At 43.2% G+C, this 26,547-nt stretch overlaps 1 protein-coding gene across 2 annotated transcripts in view; it reads right to left on the minus strand.

The window, feature by feature from the left end:
• The window catches only part of nos1apa (nitric oxide synthase 1 (neuronal) adaptor protein a), a 119,972-nt gene that overhangs the window by 66,119 nt on the left and 27,306 nt on the right, over positions 1–26,547 (minus strand). For both annotated transcript variants that reach the window (XM_031869691.1, XM_031869690.1), the window contains exons 3-4: positions 9,039–9,131; positions 6,403–6,461 (exon numbers count right to left, since the gene is read on the minus strand). In XM_031869691.1, the coding sequence (XP_031725551.1) occupies positions 6,403–6,461; positions 9,039–9,131 (152 nt within the window). The remainder of the gene's footprint in view (positions 1–6,402; positions 6,462–9,038; positions 9,132–26,547) is intronic.

Consider the following 26,547-nt stretch of genomic DNA (forward strand, 5'->3'; position numbering starts at 1 on the left):
TGTATGTATGTATGTTTGTCTGGAACTTTGTGAGGTCAGCTAAAAAAAAAAAAAAAAGGGTGTTCAGGCTGCCAGTCTGATGTGTGTGGGTGGGTGTGTGTTCTTGATCCAGCGGATTCTGGTACACTTCTTACTGAGTTGGTCTGCTGCTTTTGCCCCGAGGCTGTGCGTCTCTGTCAGTTGGAATGTTAAATACACACTCACACTCTCTCTCACTCACACACACACACATTGCATCTACACCTGTAAATATTAAGAGAAACCCGCTACAGCAAAAGGGGCTAAAAGTCCTCCTCCCTAGCTGAAACTGTCCACTAACCGTCAACGTCCTCTGCTGTTGATGTGATGCTCATGACAAAGTGTTTACAGTAACACCGTTCTGCAGCAGCCAGCATTTTGTCAGCAATTATTTGTCATAGTTTGTTTGTGGTTACGGCCAAGCGAGCGTTCATTCACTTGCATGCAGACACGAGGGAAAGCTTATGACTGGTAACTGAAGTATTCATTTATTTCAAATTAGAATATTAGTGGCAGTGCTTTCATCACTGAACTAGCATTACGACACATTTTGTTCTCCTGTTTTGACAGTGTGATTCCCACGGTGTATTGACTTCATGACGATGACACGCCACTAACACGAGAGATTTCACAGGTGAAATGGGAGATTTGAAAGGCATAGCCGGATGCAGTCGATATGTGTTTTTTACTGGACTGGTGGAGTGAATGGCATCCTCGTGTGCATGCAGGAGAATGACATAAAACAACGGGGGAGGGGACTGACAGGGACCTTTTTAAAGAAAGGCTTAACATTTATCCTTCAGCAATGACATGAGACATTCTGAGAATGCTGTTGTTCCATTAAAGGACGTTGCAATCGGACGGTGTTGTGGCTCAATTCATTACACATGTATCTGGTCTCTCCGGTCACTCGTACCGACTCACAGGCCCCGGTAGTTCAGTTTGTATCCAAACGGCAAAACATTTCACCTGACTGCAAGATCATTTCACCTGACTGCGCGGGAGACAACTCATCGTGTAATATTCATTTTGTGTGATGAAAGAAAAACGAATAGATGTCGAGACCCGATATAAGCATCCATTGCATATATTGGAGCACCCGATGACTCGTGACCACCCAGTATTTTCTGTGGAATAATAAGAAGCAGATGGAACGAGCAGCCAAGGAGACATTCTCCCCCCCGGATGTATAACGGAATCTCGTCTCCGGTGCAAATTACGGCTGCCGGAACTTTCTCTGTAGAAGATTTGGTTTCAAATTGTAAGAGATCATTTTGCGCACTTCAATGAAAAAGTATACAAAGAGAACAGTGCACAGGGGTGTACTTCATCATCCTAGGCCGCATGCCGCTCAGTAACTGTGAGTCAGGCTTCAACTCTATTAAAAAAAAAAAAATCATTTTCCGGGGCACTTCCAATGACAGAAAAAGTAGGAGACTCTCAGAGTTTTAGAAATGATAGGCCATTAGGGCGGCCACAGAATCCCAGACACAGGTGTGATTCACATGTCGCCTCTTTATCAGGTTACGCTACAATTTCTAACTGCAGCATCCCTGTTTTTCTCTTTCTCTGTCTGACTTTTTCAAAGGGTTCTTTTCAGCAGAAGTTGCAAAGAAATATGTCACAAAGAACATTGGAGGCATTTGTAGAGACGTGATGGCCAAACCAATGCTCTTTTGACATCAATGGTGATCATAGAAATGAGCAGTCGTTTCTGAGGATAGCAGTGTTCGATTGAGCGGTAAGCTGTAGCTGGATTGTTTTTTTTGGTATTGTTCACCACCGTGTGTCTACTCTCACGGGTCGCACGCGGCTGCAACATGACCTCGTTTACCCGTCTACGTCCAAACGAAGCCGGAATCAAGAGGACACACGACGCTCCAATTCAGGACAAAGAGCAGCTGTGAGCGGCACTGACGACAACAACAGTGCCAGAGCTCAAACATGCAGGGGTGTGACATCCTCCTTCGTGGAACAATAAATCTGCTTGGTTACAGACGTTTATCATTCAGAGAACTCTGACACCAGTGAAATCAGCTCCTGTATCGTTTCCCTCTCAGTGGGTTTACGGTTACACGAAAAGCTACGGCGGCAAGTTGGAAAAACCACCGTAACCCCAGACGGCAGCGTCAAAGAGCTGCGCGCCTTCACGAGAGCAGCAGCCGCTGTATTTCCATTGGAAACAACGGAGGCAGAGCGGTAATTAGCATTTATATCATTTCATTTCAGCCCTCGAAAACTCTTTGAAATGGCACAATCTGAGAGGGCAAAATCGACTCTTTGGTTGAACTGCTCATAGCTCATGTCTCCACAACTACACACTGCATCATTTTAAAGCATCGCAGGGCTAAACGTTTAGAAACACCTGATTTAGAGGACTATTGTAATATTGACATAGCACACAGATTGTGGCTGGATTTGAGATCGCGGAGTACCCTAAATGTTCTGCATCTAGTCTGTGATGATTCCCCCCCCCCACACACACACACACTGCAAAAGAAACTTGAGTTACCATAGGATCCATGCCAACACCACAACAGTTCTACACTTTAGGAGTGCAATGATTTGATGATGCCGTAGTTTGATGTCACCGACATAATGACAAAGAGACGCTCAATTAAGACTGCATCCAGCAAACAAACAGTGAAGCCTAATAGTTCAAAAAGAGAGCTATATTTTGATTGGTCATCATTAATGTTGGGGGAAGACATTAGTCTGCAGCATGACTTCATGGCCATTTGAGAGCCGCCACAGTTCTCTTCAGTAGCGGTATTCAGAGCTACAGCTGCCACAGACCTGACTTCTCTGATGGTGATTTTTTTGACATTGTTGGAGCAGGTGGTGGTGACAGTAGAAATGCTCTCAGAGCTAAAATGCTGTATTATGTATTCATTGCTTATTTATGTCTGTGTGGCTTGTTTTGTGGGGCGCTACATAAATAAAACATTCAAGTGTGTGTGAAACACACAGTTTTAGACCCTTCACAGGGAAGATATTTTGTAGATTGCTGGTGGAAGTGTCCTGCGACATGTTTAAATGCGTCAATGCGATTGACAGCGCCGCTGGCGTTGCATACGAGGTGGTGGACGGCCTCGGCGGCAGTGAGCCAGCAGCTAAAGCTACAAAGCAGCTGAAGATGAAAAAGGGAGTGCACAAGAAATGCAAAGCATCTCAGCTAAATCCTCCCAAATGATTTAGACACACGGCGTCCAGTCGCTGTGAATATGAAAAAAAAAAAAAAAACACACACACACAGGAGCATTTAAAACACTTTGATGTGCGTTTTTTCTCCCTCCATTCGAAAATAAATCTAGATGTGAACATGCATCCCTTTATCTTACGGAGCGCATTCATTCGAACGCATCACCAAAACGATTACATTCAGGCCGTGTTTTCTCATGCGGGGATGTTTCCAGTGGCCGAGGGAAGCCTCTTCTAATTTGCACTTTAGCAATTTGAGGCTGACATACACACCTCTCCTCTCACTTCTCAAATAAAAAGCCGATACATGGTGCTCAAGCTGAGCGGTATAAACTTCACTCCTCGCATATTGATTACAAATCAACTTCCAGTGCAACATGACTTTGAAATAAGCCAAGGACATAGACACATCCTAACTCCGTGGTTATGAAGTGACCTGTGGGAAGTACACCGCTGAAACATATATTCATATAAGAACGTGGCCGAGTGTTAATTGAATTCGATCAGTCGAGTCCACCAAAGGATACACTGACTGATTGCAGAACAAGGTCAAGAGGCTGACTGTCATACTCTCGTGTGACTCAGGGTTTTTCACCGCCGTTCACAGCAGAGGTGAGAGCTGACATAACAGCTGTTTCTGGAGAAGTGACGCCAATGCGGAAGTGTCTTAAAAATCTGCATTCTCTCTACTGGCCAGCAGGGGGCGACTTCTCTGGTTGCAGAAAGAAGTACGACTGTATAGAAGTCTATGAGAAGATGACTCTACTTCTCACTTGATTTATTACCTCAGTAAACATTGTAAACATGAGCTTACGGTCTCAATCGCTAGTTTCAAGTCTTCTTCAATACAACATGATGTTCATTTAGTAAATGATGGTCCCTTTTAGAGTCAAATAGACCATAGAAAGGAGTGTGCCACTTGGTGGAGATATGGTAGGGGAAAGGCAACAAATTCAAAAATATCTCGTCATTCATGACCGTTGATGTAGGACTGCAGGTTGGTTTTGTTAAATATATAGTTGGTGTCAAATAATAAACAAGAATCGCAACCGATTTTAGTCCGTTTCTGGCCGGAAAATACGGAGGCCAGGTCGATCGAGCAGTGGCAACAGCATACACGCCTCTGTGACGTTTCCTCCTCCTCCTCTCGCAACCAATACGGCTCGATGATTGGGCCACACAGTGTGAGCACAGTATGGCCAAAAAGCTTTGGCTTTTCCATTGCAGACGTTTATGCTCCTACTGTGTGAGTTGGAGTTACACAACATTTCTGAAATCTTACAGCGTGTGTGCCCAGCTTTATGTGAAGTATAAATCCTTGCCCGTCAGGTGGAAGGATTAGAGGCTCCATTTCACACAGCGGAGGCCAAATATTGAATGAGTGAGACGACTGTTTGGACCACCATCAGATGAACAGAAAAGATGAGATGTCATCAGGATCCGTCAAGCTCAGCTCGGCAGACGGCGGGGACTGATTGATGGCACTTACCCATCGTACTCTGCTAGACAGAGACACTGTGAGCCCCCCCCCCCCCCAGCGGTGTGACTGTAATATTAAAAACTGGGCACAAGGCTCAGATGAGTGGGACAAGCTGGAGCATCTCCAACCAAACAAGATCTTTCACAATTTCTAAGCTAAAGATGCTTACACAAACTGCTCGGCAAAATCCATCTTTCTGACAGAATCACTTCCAAAGCCCAAAGCTCCACCGGGGCTCCTGGATGCACTTCAGAGCTGTGCCCGCCTGGGAGTGAGAGTGTGTGGGTGTGTGTGTGTGTGTGTGTGTGTGTGTGTGTGTACCGAGAAACAGAGGATAAAGAATGAGTCATTCAAGTCTGTGGCTTTCTACTCCTCTATAGAACACGATTGTTCCTTACTAATTTAGTCATGCACCCATCACAGGTCACAGCAAACGTCTATGTGACTTTGTGTGTGTGTGTGTGTGTGTGTGTGTGTGTGTGTGTGTGGTGTCTAAAAAGAGATTAATGGTGCGGACATCTTAAAGTATTCCTCTCATTTCTCAACGAATCCGTCTGAGCCACCTTAGCCACAAGCTGCCTCTCAGTACTGTGCCTCTGTGTGTGTGTGTGTGTGTGTTAAAATCAAAGGATTATGCCCCTGCGGCAATTGGACTGAATGAATTGGACCTTATGGTCACAATCCTGTGAGGTGGAACAGAGGAATGTCACCCCAGATCTCTCTAGCATACTGTTCCTGTCTCTCATACACACACACACACACACGCACACACACACAGTAATGCTTGTCATTCTGTCCCTGCGGCCGCGTCTATTGATGACATTTACTCTGATCTGCATCAATCATTCATTCTGATCTTACATTTAATCCAGAAGGTCTCTGACTTTTGAAGCCTGATATTCTCTCAGTAGTATTCCACTTTTTCCTTCTCGCTGTCTATTTTCCATTTTAGCCAGCCACAGTTAAAATGTGTTAAACAGGTTCACAGAGAGCAATATTGACCATATTAAGGATACGAGTCATTTGAATGATAAACCTTTATGGTGTTTTCAATGGTTGGACTAATGAAAAGTTGAGGCGATACTATTCCCAAATGGTTCGAGGTATTAAAACTGAAAGTGTCAATATTGTGACGGCTACAATAACTCGTTTTCAATATCCTTGCTTCGCTCATTTAGTCCATGCACTACTAAAATACATTTTCAAAATGGCCTTTATTGCAGCCTCTGCTAAATTGCCTTTTCTCAAAATGCAATATTAGAAAGAAATCAATATATTGTTCAGCCATGGGAAGAAAAAACAACATTTTGCTGTCACATGTCTGTACTCCTGGTTCTCAGTGGTCTTCTACTCATCCATATACCATGTTTATGCAGCTACATTTCCGAACTACTCATTTCTTTTTTTCTTTAAATCTGTGTGGTACCCTGTCCTGGAGTCAGTAAAAGTTATCATCAACAAGCCACAATATCCTTTTCTTTCTCCAAAATGTCCGCGCCCGCAGTGACGGAGACAAAAGATTCTCATTTCCTGAGTCACCGCGGTGCATTTAATCAAGTTTGGATTAAAATGCGTTTGAAGCGGGGCCCAATGAACCACGAGGACGGAAGCCGTTAGAATGGGGAATTCAAAACAAAAATAAATGAGCATTTTAAATGAAGCTAGAGAAAAGAAATGTGACGTACAAACTGTGGCCAGCTTACCTGTAAATGGGATCCTGCATCACCATCATCTTGCTCTCATCCCACGTCCACTCCTTCTTCTGTGGAAACAAAGGCAACACTGTAGGTTCACACCAGGGTTAAGCTTTTTAATATATAAAGCTACGGACTGAAGGAACGGTGCAGATATCATAACAACTCCGTCCTCGGGACATTCATTTATATTTGTCCATTTTCCTTTTGTCTGTCCATTTGTTTAAAGCTACCTTTCTACTTTAATGTCACAATCAAAATGTCAGAAACATGAGCACGCAGGAATTATTCATATCGATTTCTATCTCCGCAGAGCTTTGTTGACTCAATCAGTCAATCACACACACAGCTCCGGTCTTCCATTTCATCCGACGCACTCGGAGATGTACTAATTAGATTGCCGACGCTCACACTTGACATTTCAGCTTTTCTGGCGAGGGACCCAAACGAGACGAGGAACCAGGTGGAGGCAAAACATCCTTCCATCGAACAGTCCTTTCATTCCAGCCCGCCGGTTGACATTGAGCCTTTCGATGACGGCGATAATATCAACATCATCAGCCAATATGACGCAGAAGGGACCGTCACTGAAATCACTTCCTTCCCTTCTTCACTCCCTTGGTTTGTTTCTTCAGACAAGATGGACCCGATCTGATATTGACCAGCAGAAAAACCTACCTGGACGGCATGAGTTTTTAAGAGAATGGGACACAGAACAATCAGAGCTGATCTTAGCTGACGGATACTAGAGGTGAAAGGTTGGAGGAAACGCTGCTTCCTTAACTTTCTCCACTGTAAATTAAAATTCTAATCTTTACTTTATGACTTTTTCCAACGCATACAACGCAACCCCACATGAGCCACAGCCGTCAGGCAGGTCCGATAAAAAAAGATAATCGTATGCGGTCATAGCAATATTCCACATATTGTCCAATTCGTGTACCATCCCAGACTGGTCTCATCCAGCATGCGTAGCTATACCTTCGAAAAAGAATGAGCCAAAATTTGTAGGTATCCCACAAAATTGTTTTGTATGTTATCCACGTAATCTTGAACGAGGACGTATAAAGACAGCAAAATCACACATCGGCCGTAGAAGTTTTGTTGCCTAAACTTAACTGAGTTTCCTGTGAATTTATTTTGAAAAGACCGCATGCACGTTATGAGCGGGAACTGACAAGTGTTGCTGGCTTTCGTCGGAAAACGCACGTAAAAGGAGGAGTAACTTTTCGTGGGATATCATCCGAACCGTAGAATGAGGATACGTTGCAGCACTGTCCACACTCCTTAGAGGACCGTTTAGACAACTTAACTAAGCCTCCTTTTAATGAGACACTAATGTGGATCTGCGATGTACATCTGCCTGTATTTACAAGTCAAGGTCAACACATCCGCCTTTGTTACTTACATGCAATAGAGACATCCTTAATATCCACATTGTCATGACTGTGTGGGAAGGCCGCACCTTCTTCAACAGATGTCGCCCTTCAAGCTGCAGCACTAAAAGTTTTATTATTTAGACCATGAATTCTAATAGCTGCTCATTTGTTCAATAAATTTCAATGCATTACATTTGACAGTATTTTTAGTGGCAACTTTCTAATGCCGCAGCTTTGCACTGAATTTAGATGCATTATTATCTCATCGTATGTCATCTCAATGCAAACACAAGGAAATGTGACTTATGAGTGGATTATAAAATGTCAGCTGATCTCTTCCTGCAGTAACAACACGCAGGCTGGTAAAAACAGTTCAATACTTCTTTTATGTTAAATGTCAAACACATTTTTGGGGACTCCAGCAGAGCGGCCTGGAACCTTGAGAAAAACACACAATGGTTTCAAGTCTGGACTAATGAATTGAGATGAAAAACCGGGATGCGTGCCTGGTGAGGAGGACGGACGGTACTACTAAGTGACTCCTGTTTGTTTGCATCCGGCTGTCAGACTCCCGGTGATTCTCGGCAGGTGATGTCCACTCCGGTCCGTCTCTGTGGATTACAGCTGTCACCACGGCGGGAAACACAGACCCACTTGTCTCCAGGTCTCAACACTAACACCATCGTGTCCTTAATCTTTTCTCTTGGCTCTGCATGTGCAAAACAGTTGAGTGATAACTTCCAAGGCTGTCATCTTTATGCATGATTTAAAAATATGTCCGACTATCGACAGACGCTTCAGCAAAAGAAGAGAGTTCCAACACGCAGGGAGCAGGAAATTGAAAGCCCGCTCACTAATTCATCTTTTCCGTCAGCCTCATATCTGCGGCGCAGCTCATGAGCTGCATGGCGGGGACGAAGCAAACAAAGTAGAATCCATACACTGTTCACAAGACTCCAGCAGCTTCATCTGTCGTTACTCTGGATAATGTATGCAGCTTGCTGAATCAAAAGAAGTTTCATGTCGTTGCGATAAGAAACTCTCAAACGAAGGAGAGCCAATCACAGCCCAGTAGAACAGACATTGTAGCCTGTACTGAAATCAGCATCAGTTCATTGGTTTAAACAACGTTCACATTGTTCTTCTTCTTGTCAGCATACCCTTCTATGGGATCAACGCATCCTGTTAAGACACATACAATGTACCCAAGGACAAGATCCTCGAATAGAAGACAGAAAGGAGAGTTCAAATAAAAAGGTCTCTCACTTTTTTCTTTTTCCTCAAGCCGACTCTCACGCCGTCGACAGACACCACGATGTTGACTTTTTTCTTCTTGATGTTTTTCACCTTGAACTCATACTGCAGAGAGAGGAAAGACAGAAGAGAGATGTTTTAATATTGGGCACCGTGAACGCCACCGTTACAGCCTCTCAAATATTCGAAGAGGGGTAAGTCAGCAGAAAAAAAACATGATATAAAGCTTAAAGAAAAGTATTATAATACGACTAAAGGAAATGTTCATTTACGCATTTGCTCACTGTTTAAAACAGAGCTTTGTGTTGAACAAAGCATTTGCATCCACCTTGATTTGGAGTTAAAGCCATGACACCATTACACCAACAGATGAACGGGGACAATGTGATGTTTTCTTTTCTGTTCTGTGTCAGAAATAGATTGAAAACATGAAAACGCCGACGACCTTTAATATCACCTGTGGTTACAGCTGACAAAAATGCCCATTTCACTGTCATATAACACCATCGTAACATTCTCTCAAAAGCCTGGAGGGGGAAAAAGGCAATAATTAACTTATTCTTTTAGTTCTCCATTATCTTAATAGCACAGGTTTTGCTAGTTAGTCTATCTCTAGATTTTGCTGGAGACATTGTTTAATGTCTTTATTCTGGATCCGTCTCATATTCATTTGTGGGTTATTTTCAGCCCATGCAGGGCATGGGGTTCCCCAACCTTCTACTACCTACAGCATTTCACGCTATGACCGTCAGACAAAACATTTTAGACCATCACATAGCAGCTTTCTGCACTTAGTGTAGTCTGCAATCCAAAACGTACTGAGGTTCAATAGAATGGGAAGTGCCAAGGAGAGATCATTTAAAGTTTGCTTTGACGGCGCTTAACCCCAGCCAAGTGTGTGAATGCTGCTGCTTTGTGGCCAGCTGTAGAGAGAGGAAAACTCCACAGAAACTTTTCATACACAGACTGAGCGAAATGAACATTTTTCACACTTTTGCCATCTCAAAAATCACAACAATACAGCAGGTGTTCCCCATCCACTCCAATGCAACATGTCACACTGATGATGAACTGATAACAACACCGCCTGGTCGGCGGACACGGTCCATTTACACATCTCAGATCAGACTGAGACGGATTCCTCCGCCTCCGCCGCCTCTAATGGCTGTGAGCGCTGTCAAACAACAGAGCCGCAGCAGGCGGCCACAGTCAACAGTGTGGAAACACAAGCGTTTGCACATCAAATGCATAGCAGGTGTGTGTGTGTGCTTTTTCTGTTATTGTAGGAATCTTGTGTTCATATACGTGAACACACATGCAGATAGGTGACTGCCTACCTCCCTCTCCCAGAATCCTCTGCATTGTATTGTTTGTAATGGTATGCTGGATGAGCGGGGTGTAATTGAGATGCATAGAACCACCTGTCACGGTTGTCTGGAGAGACATTAGCTTTAAGTGCCGACTGCGTGTCTATTTACGTCTATGAGCGCTCGCGCCGCGTCGGCTCGTCCTGTTGGTGATACATTGTTGTGCTGCTGAAAGTGGACGCTCATTGACGCTTCACTGGTCGGCAATTGTTAGGTTTAAAAAAAAATAATAAAAAAACATGAATCCTTCCACACCCCGAGATTCTGCAAGATTCGCCTGGACAGAACGCAGAACTCACGGCCACGTCGGCATCCCTCTGTAACAGAAATCGAGTGGAGGAGCTGTAACGTAGGCGGGCGGGAACCCATCCGCCGCCTCAACCCCGGGTTACAAACTATGCCGACTGTTACACAACGGCCCTGGCTCTCTGTGTGTTTGTTGACTGATGGACAACAAGTGTGAGGTTTGCCAAGGGTCATGCGAGGGGTCCAAATTACTGCTACAATTATTTAACAATTAATAAACAATGTAGCAATTTGCCAAAATATAGACATTTGATACATCAAAAATATGTGGCACTGAATTTGTGCCACATATTGCACGTATCAGTATGAGGAGGATTAATAATAATGAGAACTTCCTATACAGTAAAGTGTACAAAGTCCATTAAAAGGAGGGAATGTATCCAACAGCAACAACAGAAACATGCTAATACAGAGGAAATTATTATAGTTATAACATTATAGTTTGTATGCTGATGCGGAGGATGACTTATTGTTCTCAAGTGGACTGTACTAATGATGATTAACTCCGCACGGCAGCATAATCTTCAATCGCCTTTTTTTTTTCCTGCTGGAAACGGACAGCATCCACACACAAACACACACACACACACACACACACACACACACACACACTTTCATAAAGTAATAGAGAGAAAGCTCAAGCACTTCTGCCGTTATCCTCGAGTCCTAAAGCGCTTTGATGTTTACGGGAATGAGATTTATGAGCGTTTTTATGGGGGTGTTGTAATCTGCTGTAATGTTGACTTCGCTGCACATGCAAGATATATATACTCGTTGCTGTGCCTGATGGATTGCAAGACTGACCTCCATGGAAATGATTACAGCTGCAATTTAACTGATTTCACGCGGGGGTTGACTGTCTACGTGTACGCAGCATAATACGACAGAAAGCTCTAATACGAGTCTATACGTGTCTGATCCAGCCCCATCATTGACTCCACATCAACCACCACAGCAGCTCGCACTCCCCTCTGCCGCTTTCGGCCTCCACGCCGAGATACAGCAGCGATATGGTTTATAATACCGCCGCTGCATCTATTGCTATAACATGAGGATGTGAATGCGTGTTAATAAAAACACTTGTACCACAATCTGCCGTTGGCATTCGTTTTTACATAACTGCCAATTTATTCAGTCGGACTTTTCCCCCCGAATGCAGCATCTTTACAGGGTTGGTGAGGGTGTTTCTAATGTGCACAGATAACCGCTCACAACTCAGTTTAGGTCGTTTAGAATAATCCCTAATGTCTCTCCTAGATGAGCCACCTTATTGTGTACCTAAAATGCTCTTAAATTTGTCAGTTTGTCAAAATAGTAGTCATTTCAGCTGCAGCCTCAATCATTTTTTGACACAAGAAGAAGGCAAAAAGCAAAGGGGGGGACAGAAAAATAGCAGAAATGCTGATTCACACAACTGAAGGGCTGTATTTTACAACCTACATTGCATTATTTTTACACCACTCCAAAGCTGTGGTCATTCATAAATGGTTTCAGAGCAAAACAATAGAGGTGAACTACGAATGAACTTGCCCCAAAAAGTTTCTCAAACAGGTGAAGACAAAGTTGCACCATGGCAACAGTTCAACCCTATGTGCGTCTGTCATGCTGAACAGCTGTCGTTCAGGATCTCCTGGACTGTGATCGACCCGTAGCTAAGTCCCACTGCTTGTAGTCAAGATCTCAAAAAGTAGTGTTAAGTCACTAATGTTATCTATTTTTTGTGTGAACAGGTATTTAGTTCCTGTGTTTTGCTGCTCTGGGTAACAGGACTTGGTTTTCGTGCAGCAGTTTGGAGACGGACCACTTCAGGATGCCAAACAGTGAGCGCATATTAGCGTACAGGTACACAAAGTGAAATGAAATGAATACTGAAGTCCGAGAATAGGCTCATCCATCATGCAAATAAGTCGGTGTCACATTCGCAGCCACTATGTCCTGATAAACGGGTCATTGTTTCCTAAAGGTCCTTTTCCTCCCGTTTCCAGTATAATCCATCATTTTGGCAACAAAAAGCAACGACACAATAGCGTCCTCAGCCAGCAGTGCTATTTCCACCCACACAAATATCAGCCACAAGCCAGGCGAGCACAATGAAAGCCTGCATTTCTGTTGATGGCCGTTCATTGACGGAGGCTGAATGTAAGGGGAGCGAAATAAAAGATTCAAATAAACACACACACACACACACACACACACACACACACTGCTGAGGTCAACTAACTGCAGTCAATGCGAGTGTTCAATGATCTCAGCAGGGCAGCAGAGAGAGTGCTTGGTGAGGTAACAGGCTGTAAGACAGGCTATTTATTTAGCTCATTGGCAGTGACTTTTCTGAGATGATTATGGTCTCGTTGTCCAACAGACATTCTGCCAGTGTGGTGTCCAGCTCTGCTAAGTCAAGCAGGCCTTATATATGCTGAAATCTATCGCTCTGCAATAGATTCATCGGGTCATGATCAAGGGTGCTTCGATCAATCATCAATCGGCCAAGAATTGTTATCAGTTCGATATTTTTCTTCTAAATAGTTTGATCGGTGGTTTCTACAAAAGGCCTATCAAGAAAGCCGATCGGATGACGCATCGATTATGAATTGAAACGTTTTCAATACTCATTTACCTGCTTTCTCGCCAGCTCTTTAACACACACACACACACACACACACACACACACACACACACACACACACACACACACACACGAAAATTGACAGAATCCATCTCAATGACATGCCTCCTCTAGGGAGAGGAAAAGGTAAAAGGAGAGCTGCAAAGAATTAAAGACGAAAAAAAGGGAGACAAAGACTGAGGAAGAGAGATGGGGGAAGGAAGACGCAATCATTTAGCGTGAATATGAAGTTTAATTAACAGCTCAGATCATTAAGCTCATAATTACACAAACTGAAAGTCAAGGTCTCCTAAATGTGCAAACTGTGGTGTTGTCATTAAGTGGTTGATGAAGGCAAATGCATGTGGCTTTAACCTTCACAGAGCCACTGAAGGTACTTTTCATACTTACATACGACACCAAGGAAAGCCAGAGTTCTTAAATGCTACCTTACGCTCTGTTGAATCACCTTTGTGCACCAGGATGTAACATTAGAATTAAGGTGTGCAAGGATCGGTGATTTACTGACCTGTACATAGAAAATGTGCAGGTACGTACAAGGTGAAACTCAAACACATCTTCTTTAGCTATGGCTTTGTTGGATATGTTCACATGGTCGTAAAATAAATGTTTACGCTTTCCTGAGGATGCTCTTGTGGCAAAGGTGGATTTGTGTGATTTAATGTTATACAGCTGTAAGAAGTCTGAGGGTGAAGGTCCAGGTCACTATCAGAATTAAAGAAAACCACCACAGACAGAAAAAAGACAGATTACTGGAGTCACTGAGCACTTCCACCAAATAGCCTGAAAACAGAGAAATGACTACCATTTAACCAAATACTGGTCAAATATGCAAGTACCTAAAATATTTGCATTACTCACCAGCAAAAAACAAAAAGAACAATGGTTATGTATTGAGTGGCTGGTCAAATTTGAACATTCACTAGCCATATGGCAGCTGGACAATAAATGTCAATTTTGCACCATATACCGTATAAGCTGCTGCTCTCCACCTACTCTCATCTCATCATTGTTGTATCTTAAATGGAATTACTATAAATATTACACAAATATAAAAAAAAAAGGTAAAACATATATAATATATATAACATATATAATTTATTTCTAGTGTTCAATTAAAAAAAAAAAATGTGAACTCTAAAAAACAAGTATGAACAAGCCAGACAGTTTCCCATGATTTGAAAATATGCTACCTCTTGTCCAACACACATGTTCTCAAACGTATCACTGCAGATCATGAAACCTAAGAGATGTGGGTGAGCTTGTACAATTCCACTTCAAAATAACAGGGGGGGAATAAAACACTTACAGGGTGTTTTGTCCCCAAAGCAACAGTCAGTACCCCGAGTCAGTCCCCAGAGACACACCGTCTTTCTCACCTCCTTTCACCACCGCACACTTCTCTCTTACTTTCCAACCACAACGCTTTTATCACTTTCTCTCTCCTACACGCCACCCCCTTTTTTTTTTTTTTTTTTTTAACCATCCATCTTACTCTTATTATTTTACTGCTGGTCATTCTAGTGGATCTGTGTTTTACTCTCATTCCCACAGCCATATTGATAGAGCACCGGGGAGCTTGTTCACCACTCTCTCTCACTTTATCATATTCTTTCTCCTCTATTGCACTCATTTGCTCCACACAGCGTCTCCCCCTCTCTTATATTTTCTGCCCCCCATGTTCTCATGTTCTCCACAAACTGGCGGCTGATTCAATATCGAGCAACGTTGTTTATGAAAAGGCATTTCATTTTCCAAAACCATCTTGTGTTTAGGACGCTACAGGGTCCATCATGTTTCATCAATCTCAGCGACGCAGCACCGTCTTTGAACCAAAGCCAAAATGTCCAATTGAATATATTTCGGTATATAGGCAGCAACAGCACACGCAAACACACACACTTACTAAAGTACAAATTGACCCGTGCGTTATGAGTCTACCAAGCAAAACTATACTTCATAAAACTCCTCAGGAAAACCAATTTAAAAATCACATTATATTCTCTTTTGAGCAGGCCCTTGCAGACAAAGTACAAGTCCAGTTACTGCAAGTCTAACAATCTCCAAAGCTCCAGAACAGCTAGTGGTCCTTGAGATTGTTTTGATAACTGCCATTTCCAAGGTAAAGACTGAATTTCCAGTAACAAAGTATACGTCCATGTTAGAGGTATAGACTCCAGATAAGAAGTGCACATAATCACCGTGACGTCCCCCATTGGTTTGTGGACTGCCTCTTTGAAGCCTTGAGTTTGGCAATTTGGGCCGTCGCCATCTTGGTTTTTGACCATTGCCACCTTGGCTTAATGTCTTTTTTTTCAGGCTTTTCCTTTTTTTAAATCATACTGTCTTGAAGAAGACCTGAAACTAGCAGTTGAGACCATAAAACTTGTGTTTGTACTTTTTTTACTGATCACGGGATAAGTAGGGTAATTTTCTCATAGACTTCTATACAATCTGATTTCTTATTGCAACCAAAAGAGTTGCCCCCTAGTGGCTATTAGAACAAAAATGCAATTTCAGGCACTTTTCAAATCCGGAGGTTGCCGCCTTGTAAGAGGTGCTGTTTTTTATATCGACAAAGCTGCCACTAGCTCTTTATGATCAAGTCTTCAGATGTGTTTTGCAGACCGGATTAGCCTCACTCACACTTTTCATGTATCAAAATATTGAGTCTGATATGTCATATTTGAGGTATATAATCTATATGGCCAAAAACATGTGGACACCTCTAACTGTTTTAACATAACAATAGCCCCGTGCACAAAGTGTGCAGAAAAAGTTGGCCTTCATAGGACCTTCATAGGACCTCGAAATCAACCTCATCCATTGAGATAGAACTGAGCCAGGCTTCATCACCCAACAACAGTAAACAAACTCACTAATGCTTTTGTGGCTGAATGGGAGAAAATGTCTTGAGCCAATTTCTGGTGGAAAGCTTTCACAGAAGAGTGGAGGATGTAATATCGGCCCATTCTTTTTTTAAATGAAATGTTCAATTATTGGGGTGTCCCTACACTTTTTTCCTTTGTCCATTAACTTTTGCCAACATAGTGAACATCCAGCATACAGTAGCTTAGTTGGAGGGAAAAAAGAACAATAAAAAGAACAGATGGCTTAATTGTGTGCCATTGAGGATGTGATGCAAACAGTAGTTTAAACGTGAACAGGGAGACGTTGCTGGAGGCCTCTCATATCCAAGTTACGAGTCTGACAGAGATAGTTTATAACGGCGAGTTATCGGTTGCTTTATTTTGCATCAACACCTGTTCAGAAAATTCATGTGCACATTTTCCTGCACAAAAACATCCCATAAAGACTGTCAGTCAACCACAAACACTTTTTTCCTTTGCCATGGAGAGAAACTGGTTTGGGCTCGCATGCATAACTATTACATAAAAAGCAACGTTTGGGACTGCATCCATTTAAGAAGGCATTTCAACATCTGGACCGTCTCCAATGTAAAAAAAAAAAAAAAAAAAAAAAAAAAAGAAAGGAAAAAAAATGTTTCGTTTTGATGAATGAGACTTTCAAAGGCTGTTGGCACAGTTGTCCCGGTGTGTCCTATAGGAGAGAAGGAAAATCTATTTCTTCTGTCGACTGTCACACCGGTAATGCACAGTTAAGGATCTTCTCCTCTGACACTTTGTCACCGTCTCCCCATCTCACTTCCTAGATTCTGCCTCCCGTCTGACAGATCTCTTTTTTTTCTCTCCAGCCGCTCCCGTTGGAGCATCTTTACTCATGTTGCATGGGTTCGAGATAAGTTTCAAAAGACAACAGATGCTTATCGTAACATCTAAAGAATCAGATCAAGAATCCCCCTCTGTCTCGCTTCAGAGTGTGCGAGATTCAGGTCAGCCCGATCAATACCTGTCTGAAAGCAGTAATGTAACTCGTTAGCTCATGTGTCTTCTACCTTTGTTACGATGGGTGAAGCTCTTGTCAGTTAGTGGACTTTCTGTGGAACAAATCAATACACTCGTGCTTGTGGGAAGCCGAACTGAATATGTAACATCTCCCAGACAAATGAATGATGAGGGATTGCAGAAGCCGCTACGGTCATTTAAGGTAATTTCAACCTTTCCATCTGTCTTTCTCACTTGCTTTTTACCTTTTCACCATCAGTTTTCCTCCACCTTCAGTCGTACGAGCGGGAGGAGATGAGTTACGGAGGCTTTTCTTTGCTCTTATTGAACCATTTCAGAGGAGAAATCCTCCTCTTCCCCAAAAGGATACAGAACACAAACTCAATTCGGAGGCAGCTGGTGTATCGACAAATCACTTCTATTTCCAGGGCCCTGCTGTATAAAACCTGACGCGGCTAATGGCCCTCATTGGTTAGAGAGATTACAGCTATCTTTCATTCAGAATGGATTTTATTTGATGATGAACTTGTCGAATGAAAGTGGAATCACAGATTATGTCGAAACGAGACCATCATTTTTATTGCGCTCGTGTTTCATGGGGGCAGAGCAAGCTGGGAACGTTGTATTTGTTTTATAGGAAATTATTTCTGGAACTGAACTTATTCTTAACTACAACCACAGCCAATTGATGCCCCGACCCCCGACTTTACTGCTGCTTTCAAAACAACGAACCTTTGATTTCAGACAGGGGCGAACCAAAGGGACTTGAACATGTGAGTTAGTTAACAACTGTGTCTCTCTACCAATGGCCCATGTTAAAGGGACAACCCTGTAAAAGAGTTTAAATATCACACTAAAAGGCCCGAGTTTAAAGCAAGAAGTCAGCATCCTCACCGGTTTATCGTCCATGACAAGACAAGGAATTGTATCCAAAATCGCCGGTTGCTGGGCTGACGGTGGCCAGTTGGAAAACGTTTACATATTGCCCACAGTCCCATGCACACTGCTTCGGCCTGAAGGAACCTGAAACCGTGGTGGCCTTAGTTTTTCTGACCCTGACTAAAAATGTCATATCATACATCAATAAAACCTTGGAAGTGGGACAGTTTGTCCATTTCTTGTCAACGGGAAAAGCTGAAGGCAACGTTGCATTGCAACAAAAAACAAAGTACAAACAAACTTTATTATGTGCCAAACATCATTTTTGCATCAATACCAAAGAGATTCTATTTGGAGGATGAGGGGACACTCGAGTACCCACATCAGTGTCAACGCTATCTGTTGAGTGAGCACAGCAGGATGAAAAGCCTGAAGGGCCAGAAAATGGGTTATGGAAACGAGTTTCCTTTCCCTCCACTCATTTGCCTCAAACACAGCGTAATATCAAGAGGAATAGGAAATAGATTCTGCTTGCATTTAGTTTACTGTCGGTGCTATTTATGTCTGTAAATATGTCAAATCTGAAATCAGCATTGTTTCTCTTTGTAGTATTCTGAAGGACTATTCCCAACAACAACAAAAAAAAAGGCTTTGCCAGCAAATGTGTTGGCATCCTACAGTCTGTGGGGACCAGATATAACTAAACTAAAGCATAAATTTAAAAAAGTTATTAAAAGTTATGAGAGAGAGTAAAGAAAACCACTTACGGTTCATTGACTTTATTGCTGCTGAAGAGGCAGGTTGTAATTTCAAATAACAATCTATGTAGACCAGACAGCACTGAGCCAAATGGGAGGGAATATACGCTGCAATTAGGGCCGACAGTCGTGATTTAAACTGTCCCTTTATCTAAACTAACCTTTCGTATAAAGACTCCCCTGTCAGTGAACGTCTGGTCCGAGGAGAGACACCCTCATTACCATGTCAAAGGCTGCCAGTCAGTTGAAATTCCTAAATGACACATGCCAAATGACTGTGTGTGTGTGTGTGTGTGTGTGTGTGTGTGCGTGTACATGTGCGTGTGTTATTTATTCATGTCGGCAGTATGGAAAGGAGGTTTGATTCTTTCACAATGCAGCTAATAAAGGCCTTTCATTCCAGTATTGGCACCATTTATTACTCAAACACTGATGGACTCAGGGCACAGTCGACAGTCTGATTATATTATTGTTATGAAATATTGGCATTTTCATAGCCAGTATCGAATTTATTGTGTTTTTAAAAAGCTAAATAGAAATAAGTTGAAAAAAAATATTGAAAAAAAAAATACATTCGTAAAAAGAAAAAAGGTTTTGTAAGTAGCCATTTACCAAAAGTGTTATTAAATAAACTTTATCTAAGAGGTAAATGTGGATTCAGTTCTATAGCAAAGAAGAAGCAATGAAGAAACCATTTTCCAGTTTGCATCTTTATCTTACTGTTCGGACTTTTAGGTTTAAGTTTAAGGAAGGACTGTGGTCGTGGATAGAGGAAACCAGGATGTGACCAGCAAGAGGTTGCTTGTCAGGGAAACATAAACATGGTCATTTTCTAGGTCATGTTTGAGCGAATGGCCAGTGTTGTTGTCTTTCTGGTGAGGAAAGCCTCCGGGTAAAACAATGTTTTAGAAGCTGGCAGAGTCCGTCTGGACCCTGGGTATGTTGGTTCAGAAACTCTGGCATCCTGTATAGGCAGCGTATCCCCCGTTGCAAACATTTCCTCCATATCACAGCACATGCACCACACACTGGAAACCTCAACTAAAAAAGGCCAGCCAAGAGCCGGACCATTTTCACATCTCCAGAACGCCAGAGATCAAAGCCCAAAGCAAACACAAACCAACACTTGCTGAGTCTTCAATTTACCAGGGCTAGCACTGCAGCTTTTATCTCCTCGCCTCAGAATTTAACACACGTGTAGAGGCGAACAATAGCAAACAGGGGCGAAAAAAAAGACAACCAATTACAGGGAGGATCCTCCGCTGTTGACAAGGTGGTCTTGGGCTGGAATTAAATTACAGCGTCGGGGCCGAGCAGTTGCTGGCTGCCACGATAAAGCCCTTCGGAAGACACAGTAAAGGATTATCGGCTGGTACGGCTTTAATTGGCGGTTTTAATTAAGTCGCCAGCGATAGATCTGAGGGGCGCTAAAGGAGGACACCCTGTTTGTACACATCAAATACACCTCGGCGGTTCAAGAGGAGACTGTGGCGGCTTTCATTAGCGGAGATCACATTTAATGAATCACTCAAAGTGGATCACATAAAAAGGTGTCATGTACCTCCTCTACAATATTATTAACAAATGGTAAGATGTGCTTCACAAGAGCAATTAGCTTCGGATTAGGGGGAATGTCTTTGCTTTTGAGGAAGAGTCCGCCTCCACTTTTGCTGACATACGCTAAACATACACGACAATCTCAAGTATTACAAGGGAAGTATTAGTTGGGGATTATGAACAGTGGCGCCTGCCAACACGGGAGGACTGAAGAGGACCCAGAGGCAGATTCATTTGCAGCTTAATGAGAAGATTATACAGCGTAATAGGAGTAATTTACCTCCAGGAGGTAAATAAAGCATTCAAACCTGTAAGGGGATTTCAACACGTGACTATATAATCACAATTGTCTGAAAGGTACAGTGCCTTGAGGTGGTGGAGCACCTTTTCTGCATTGTGTGGCGCTGCAGCCTGAATACAATTTCTTTTTTTTTATTATTACTGAAAGTGAGGACTATGTACACAGTCTCCTGAGTCAATATGTCCAGGTAGGCTATGTTTACAGCTTCCAGCTCCAGTGTGGATGTCTCTGGATCAGCTTGGCACATTCGGATTTAGGGATTTTCACATTTGCAGTTTTGCTCAAGCTGCGGCTGTCTGTGAGCTGATATCTTGTAGTCATTACACACAAATTCATGGATTAAAAGGTGCTCACACACCTACAGATTCTTGGTGGTCACTCCGGTGTTGATGGATAGTTAGGATCATCATTATCGTGTTAAATAATTGTACTATAACACTGAACATGCTTTTAATTATTTGTTTAAAAGGGGACACACTGCACTGCACTTATTGTAAGACGCTTTGGACAACAGCGTCTGCCAAAACACTTGTAACGTAATTAAATGTAAAAGTGAATTAGCATTATGAAGTAGGTCTCCTGCTGCTGCATCCTCAGAAGTCCCTGCTGCTGAAATGAACCCACAGATGATGCTGTGTCACTAGGGTTGGCACTTGGACATTGACTCCCATTTGAAAAACATGCTTGATGCATAGCTTTGTCATGTAAAGCTCAGCCACTTTTACTTAAAAAAAACAAAACAGGATCAGATATGTTTCCTATGTTGTGGCATTGAGCATTACAACCTGCCAATCCTGGCCCATACAGAACCAGATTGGCCTGTTGTCTAGTCTGTGAAAATTCTGAGTTTTTGGTAAAGAGTCTTTCTGGGCCCTGCGGCATCACGTGACGGACCTGGAAATTGTTATTCTACTATATAAAAATTGCTTTAAAAGCCTGCGATCTTCCTGGGGGCTTGAGCTTAACAAACAAACTTTTTGTTTTTTTTAATGCAACAACTTTTTACGATTGAAATAAAAACACGTAATCAATAATTTATTAGTTTGTTTGCTTCTTGCTTACAAGATACACGCACTAACGACCAAAGATGTATAGCTTGAAGACCAGAATGGCCCAGAATCACCTACAAAACTGGGACTTTAGATAACCTACAGGTATGGATGCCAAAATGCATTGCAACTGCACCGCTGCAGTCACTGGTACAGCAGGCAACGAATCAGAATAGGACCATAACAATCGGTAACAGTCAGGCTGTGCCGAATTGGTTTACAAAACTCATATGTTGCAACTGATGGATCCCAACCATCTCAAGGATATTCAGACAAATGATGTGCACACATGTTCCTGCAGAGACATTGTGCAACACAGAGAGTTGTAGTTGTATCGCTCTTCCACTGCTACGCCGAGCGTGCTGAGGAGACGAGACAGGAAGGGAAAATTGAAGTATGTATTGTTTGTCCTGGCAAAGACCAGTCGCTCATTATTGGCCGTTGGGGTCGTTTTGGATGTGACACACTGGCTATTATTCCCTTCCAGAGCCGCAAGTCTGAAAATGTGAAAATGCCTGTTATGTAACACATTCCTCACCGCTAGCGTCTTTCAGCTTTGCGGTATCATCTGCTGTAATTCACCAGCAGTGCTGTAGCTTAACTGGGTAGAGCCAAGGCGCTTTCAGGGTTTAAAGTTTTACTCCCACTGGGGCCATTCATACTTGAAATGTCATTCAATCAGGTTAATGTAAGGCACTCTGGATGAGCGCCTTCACCAAGTGGTTATACATCCACAATTACGGACCAAAGCATGAACGCCCCTCTAGTTTCTCTTTTAGACTCTTTTCAAAATGTCTCTCTTTGCCCTCCACTTTCTTCTTGCAGGGAAAGAGCTTGCTTGCTTGCTTTCTTGCTTTCTTTCCCATCACCCACAGCTAACAGAGACGACGGTGGCTGGGCCACACGGGCCAGTACCGCTGCTCTGTCCATAAAGGCGAAACATTTATTGTGGGCATCAGACTGATGACCGCAGCGCTCCTGTTCCCTGCAGAGTCGGAGGAAATGGTCTTTTTTATTGTCTTGGACTGCCAGCGCTGCCATAAGCTCACTTATCAGACAAAGAACATACACCCCTGCAGAAAAACACAAAACTCTGGGACATGTACACACAGTCATCGGGGGGGGGAACGATTGCGTACCCATACACACTACTGGCAAGAACGTAGGGGTTTTCACAGACAAATGTCCCCGCTCGCAGAAAAACAAAGTAATGACAGCCAAACGACGGGATACACTTTTCCCAGCAGGTGTTCCTCTTCCATTTAGATTATTCCAGCCAACAGCCAGACAAAGCCAAACACAACCTGACAAGGGATGAACCTCAGAGAGACGAGGAGGGGGGGGGGGGGGTGTGGTATCTGGTGCTGTACCAGCTGTTTCCTCTACACGGTTACAGATAATTCACTAGACAGGCAGAGGGCTATCTTATCTCATGGCATTGCTGATATAAGGAGCACCGACAGCCTGTACTGGCCTTCATCTGCACAGTAAGTACGGAGGACCAGTGTGATTACCGGGGTTGTGGCGAGCTATGGCCAGAGGCTCCATGTTCGACCATCTTATCAGCTGCACCGCTGATTCCCCAGCAGGGGAGACGAGAGGAAAGAAAAGCTCCAGGGCAAAGGGGGGGACGGCATTCTTCGGTTCCGTCACCGTCGAATACGAAAACAAATACAATCTGAACTAGGGCAGACACTGAGGATTGCTTTCACCAGCGATTCATCTGTTGATTGTTTTCCATAATTTCTCAAGACTTCCGACACCTACCGAGTGCTCGTTTTGTCTGACCAACAGTCTGGGAGTGAAGATAGTTAATTCACACTGGTATGAAACAAAAGAGAAAAGCAGCCAATCGGAAGCCGGAAAGCTAGTGGTTGGCCTTTTGGCTCGACAATTGACTTGATGACATTTTCGATCATTCAACTACTCAAGTAAACGAGCAATTGTTTCTTCAACTGGTATTTTTTGGAGGTATTAATTTACATGTAAAAGCTGCACCAACAGCTATTTTCAAATGTAACAATGGGTGGAATGTCTTTGTGCGTGTGTAAGGGGGTCACTTGTAGCAACAAACCCACGGAGAATTATCAGCTGACTTCTTTGAGCTCTACAGAGTTGTAGCTTCTTTCAGGTGATTGATTCGGTCATACCTAAACTGCACTGTTTGGATTTAGTCTCACTGCTCTCATCAACCTTTCCAGCTGCAGCACACATCCGAGTAAAAGCCTTAATAAAAGCACCATAACGGCAGACAGGCACGCGAGCGACTCGCTGGAGAACATGGTGTTGTGACACTTCCTGCTTGTAGGCAAGTCCTCCTTGTATGCGTTGTTTAAATAGCATGCCCGGCAACGCAGTTCTCTTCGAAACAAACTGTAAACAGAAAACTTCCTGTGTCAGACGAACATCCCCAAACAAAGATGCGCCAGGTGCTGAGATTACTATAGAGTCTATTCCATCAGAACACAATCAGCCAGAGGCAGACACTGCACCAGGTCATACGCCTAAACTCTCTTGTACTCCATCTATTTCCCGATGCTGTAAACTTTAGTCTAACTACCATTATTTCTACCATTAGCAGATTATGGTCAGCCAATTTCTACACATTCGAAAATGAGCGACACATTTGACCGTGGCCACTTAAATACGCTGTTATTTTCTTTTTCACCCCAAATGTATCGCCAACAATTCAGAGGAGTGCTCTCAAAATGCTTTCAAACCTGACCTATTGTCGTACTCCAATTCACTTCCAAGCCCAATTTGACCTGGGAAGCAGCTTTAACTGTACTGAAAGCTTTAAAAACATGCTGTAAAAATAACGAGAACCTTTTCACCTGACAAGCTCATAATTCGTGCCTCACCTCCTGGCCATATTTTGTCTTTTTTTTTTTTTTTTTTCCTCTTTTAAATGTATCGGGTTTATTTCGGCAATTTCTTTTTTCAGAGCAATTTCTGTGCGTGCTTAATCTAATAATAATAATACATTTTATTTATATAGCGTTTTAAAAGGCACTCAAAGAGCAGCAATGGAGAAGGCCCTGTCCCCCCCAGGTCCGATGCTTGGACAGAGTAGGGGGGGGGGTAAGGAGGTTGACGTCGGGAAATCTGAGGAGCGTGTCGATGCAGGAGGTCAGAAAGGTATGAAGGGGGGGAGGTTGTGAAGGGCATCTCTACAATCTATATCTCACCGCAGCACTTATTCAATATCCAGATCAGTAAAGCAATCAGGGGGGGGGTTCTGGGTATCCTCTCCCACACAACACATCATTCTTTCTCCTTCCACTGGTGGCCAAAATTGGATTTCCCTTACAGCACTTGCTGGTGAATTCAAATGGATTTGGAAAAAAAGGGGGGATGATGGGGGGGGGCTGCTACAAAGAGTGAGCGAGAATGGAAAGTCCAGTACTCAGCAGCGCGATTTCCTGAATAGTTTGGAGGTGTGATGCTGATAGGAAAGTTGGGAGAAATTCTGCTGCCTCAATCAGATGAAGTGGAGTCCCTAGTTAGCAGAAAGAGGAAAAAAAAAAAAAAAAGAGAGAGAGATGCGGAGAGACCTGTCCGTCTTCTCCATGGACAGGTAATAATAGATGTGGAATATTACATTCGCGACAATGATCCGCAGTGATCCCCTCCATTAGAGCACAAGCCAGCTCTAGATGAGGCTCTCTCAACAGGATTCACACACAAAGCAGGAAAGTTTTAGACGACGAGAAGACGCTCAGCTCAGCATATCGCTCGTCTCGATCTTGAAAGCAGATTGTGATTTAATTCAGTCGTGCTTTCTTCAGAATATTCCCCAGTAACGCTGGTTATCATTTTCCTCACAAGCAAACATCAAACAATCAACAGAGGCTTTTTCCATTAGCAAAGAGCATCGTAAATTTCCCCCATCGATGTTTGCTCTGATAAAAAAAAAAAAAAAGGCCGTGATGAAGGGAGTTATGTCAAAGTGCCTCTGTGCCGATTAAAAATTCCGTCAATGCTGAAACATTATTATTAAATTGCTCTACAGAGAGTGAAGTAATCTAATTTCCACTTATTCCAAAGAGATTCTGGGTTTAAAACGTGTCTCCTTGTCTCCCGTTTCATCACAGGGAATCAAATAAATCCCTTCACATCTGGTGACGCCGACGAACAGCAGAGGGAGACCAATGCAGTTAGATTTGGGGGGTGTGTGTGTGTTAAGTCAGCTTGTGGTGGAGCAGTTGGCTTATGAGCAAGTTTGCAGAGGTGAACTCATCTATCCGGTTTGTTCAAGCAGACGGTTGATTGCCCTGCAAACAACGCCTTTATTTGCAGGAAATTAAATAAATGTTTGTACCGCCCCCTTGCTCTGCACCACAAGCTTGTACTGGGAGGTATCAGGTTGTGCCAAAAGCAGATGGATGGCATGGGGGGGCTTCTTGTGCACATGCCCAGGGGAGAGACTTTCAAAAGATAAACGTTTAAGAACGTTTATCTGTCCCTGTAGACTCGGACCAATTGCAAATCCTGCCAGTCTTACCATGGCTGTGGTGGATGCTTTGATGTTGGGGGGGGGGGGGGGGGCACGTGGACTCGTGCATGCTCAGCAGACCACAGAAAGAAGCAGCAGAGTCTGAGGCTGACTGGCAGCTTGCTTTGCTCCTGATATTTGTTTCAACCTCCGGGGAGTACTCACTGGTTCCCTCAAGCCGCATAATCCTCTTCTTCACTGTCATATCTCAGTATATTCAGATGACTTATTTTTGCCAGAATATTCGACAAATACACAGCTTTTATCACAGACGTCATGTGACCATGAAGCTGCAAATATGACAAACGCCCATTGCA

The sequence above is a fragment of the Anarrhichthys ocellatus genome, unplaced genomic scaffold (genome assembly GCF_004355925.1).
Source record: "Anarrhichthys ocellatus isolate YVR2014 unplaced genomic scaffold, GSC_Weel_1.0 scaffold48, whole genome shotgun sequence".
Lineage (NCBI taxonomy): Eukaryota > Metazoa > Chordata > Actinopteri > Perciformes > Anarhichadidae > Anarrhichthys > Anarrhichthys ocellatus.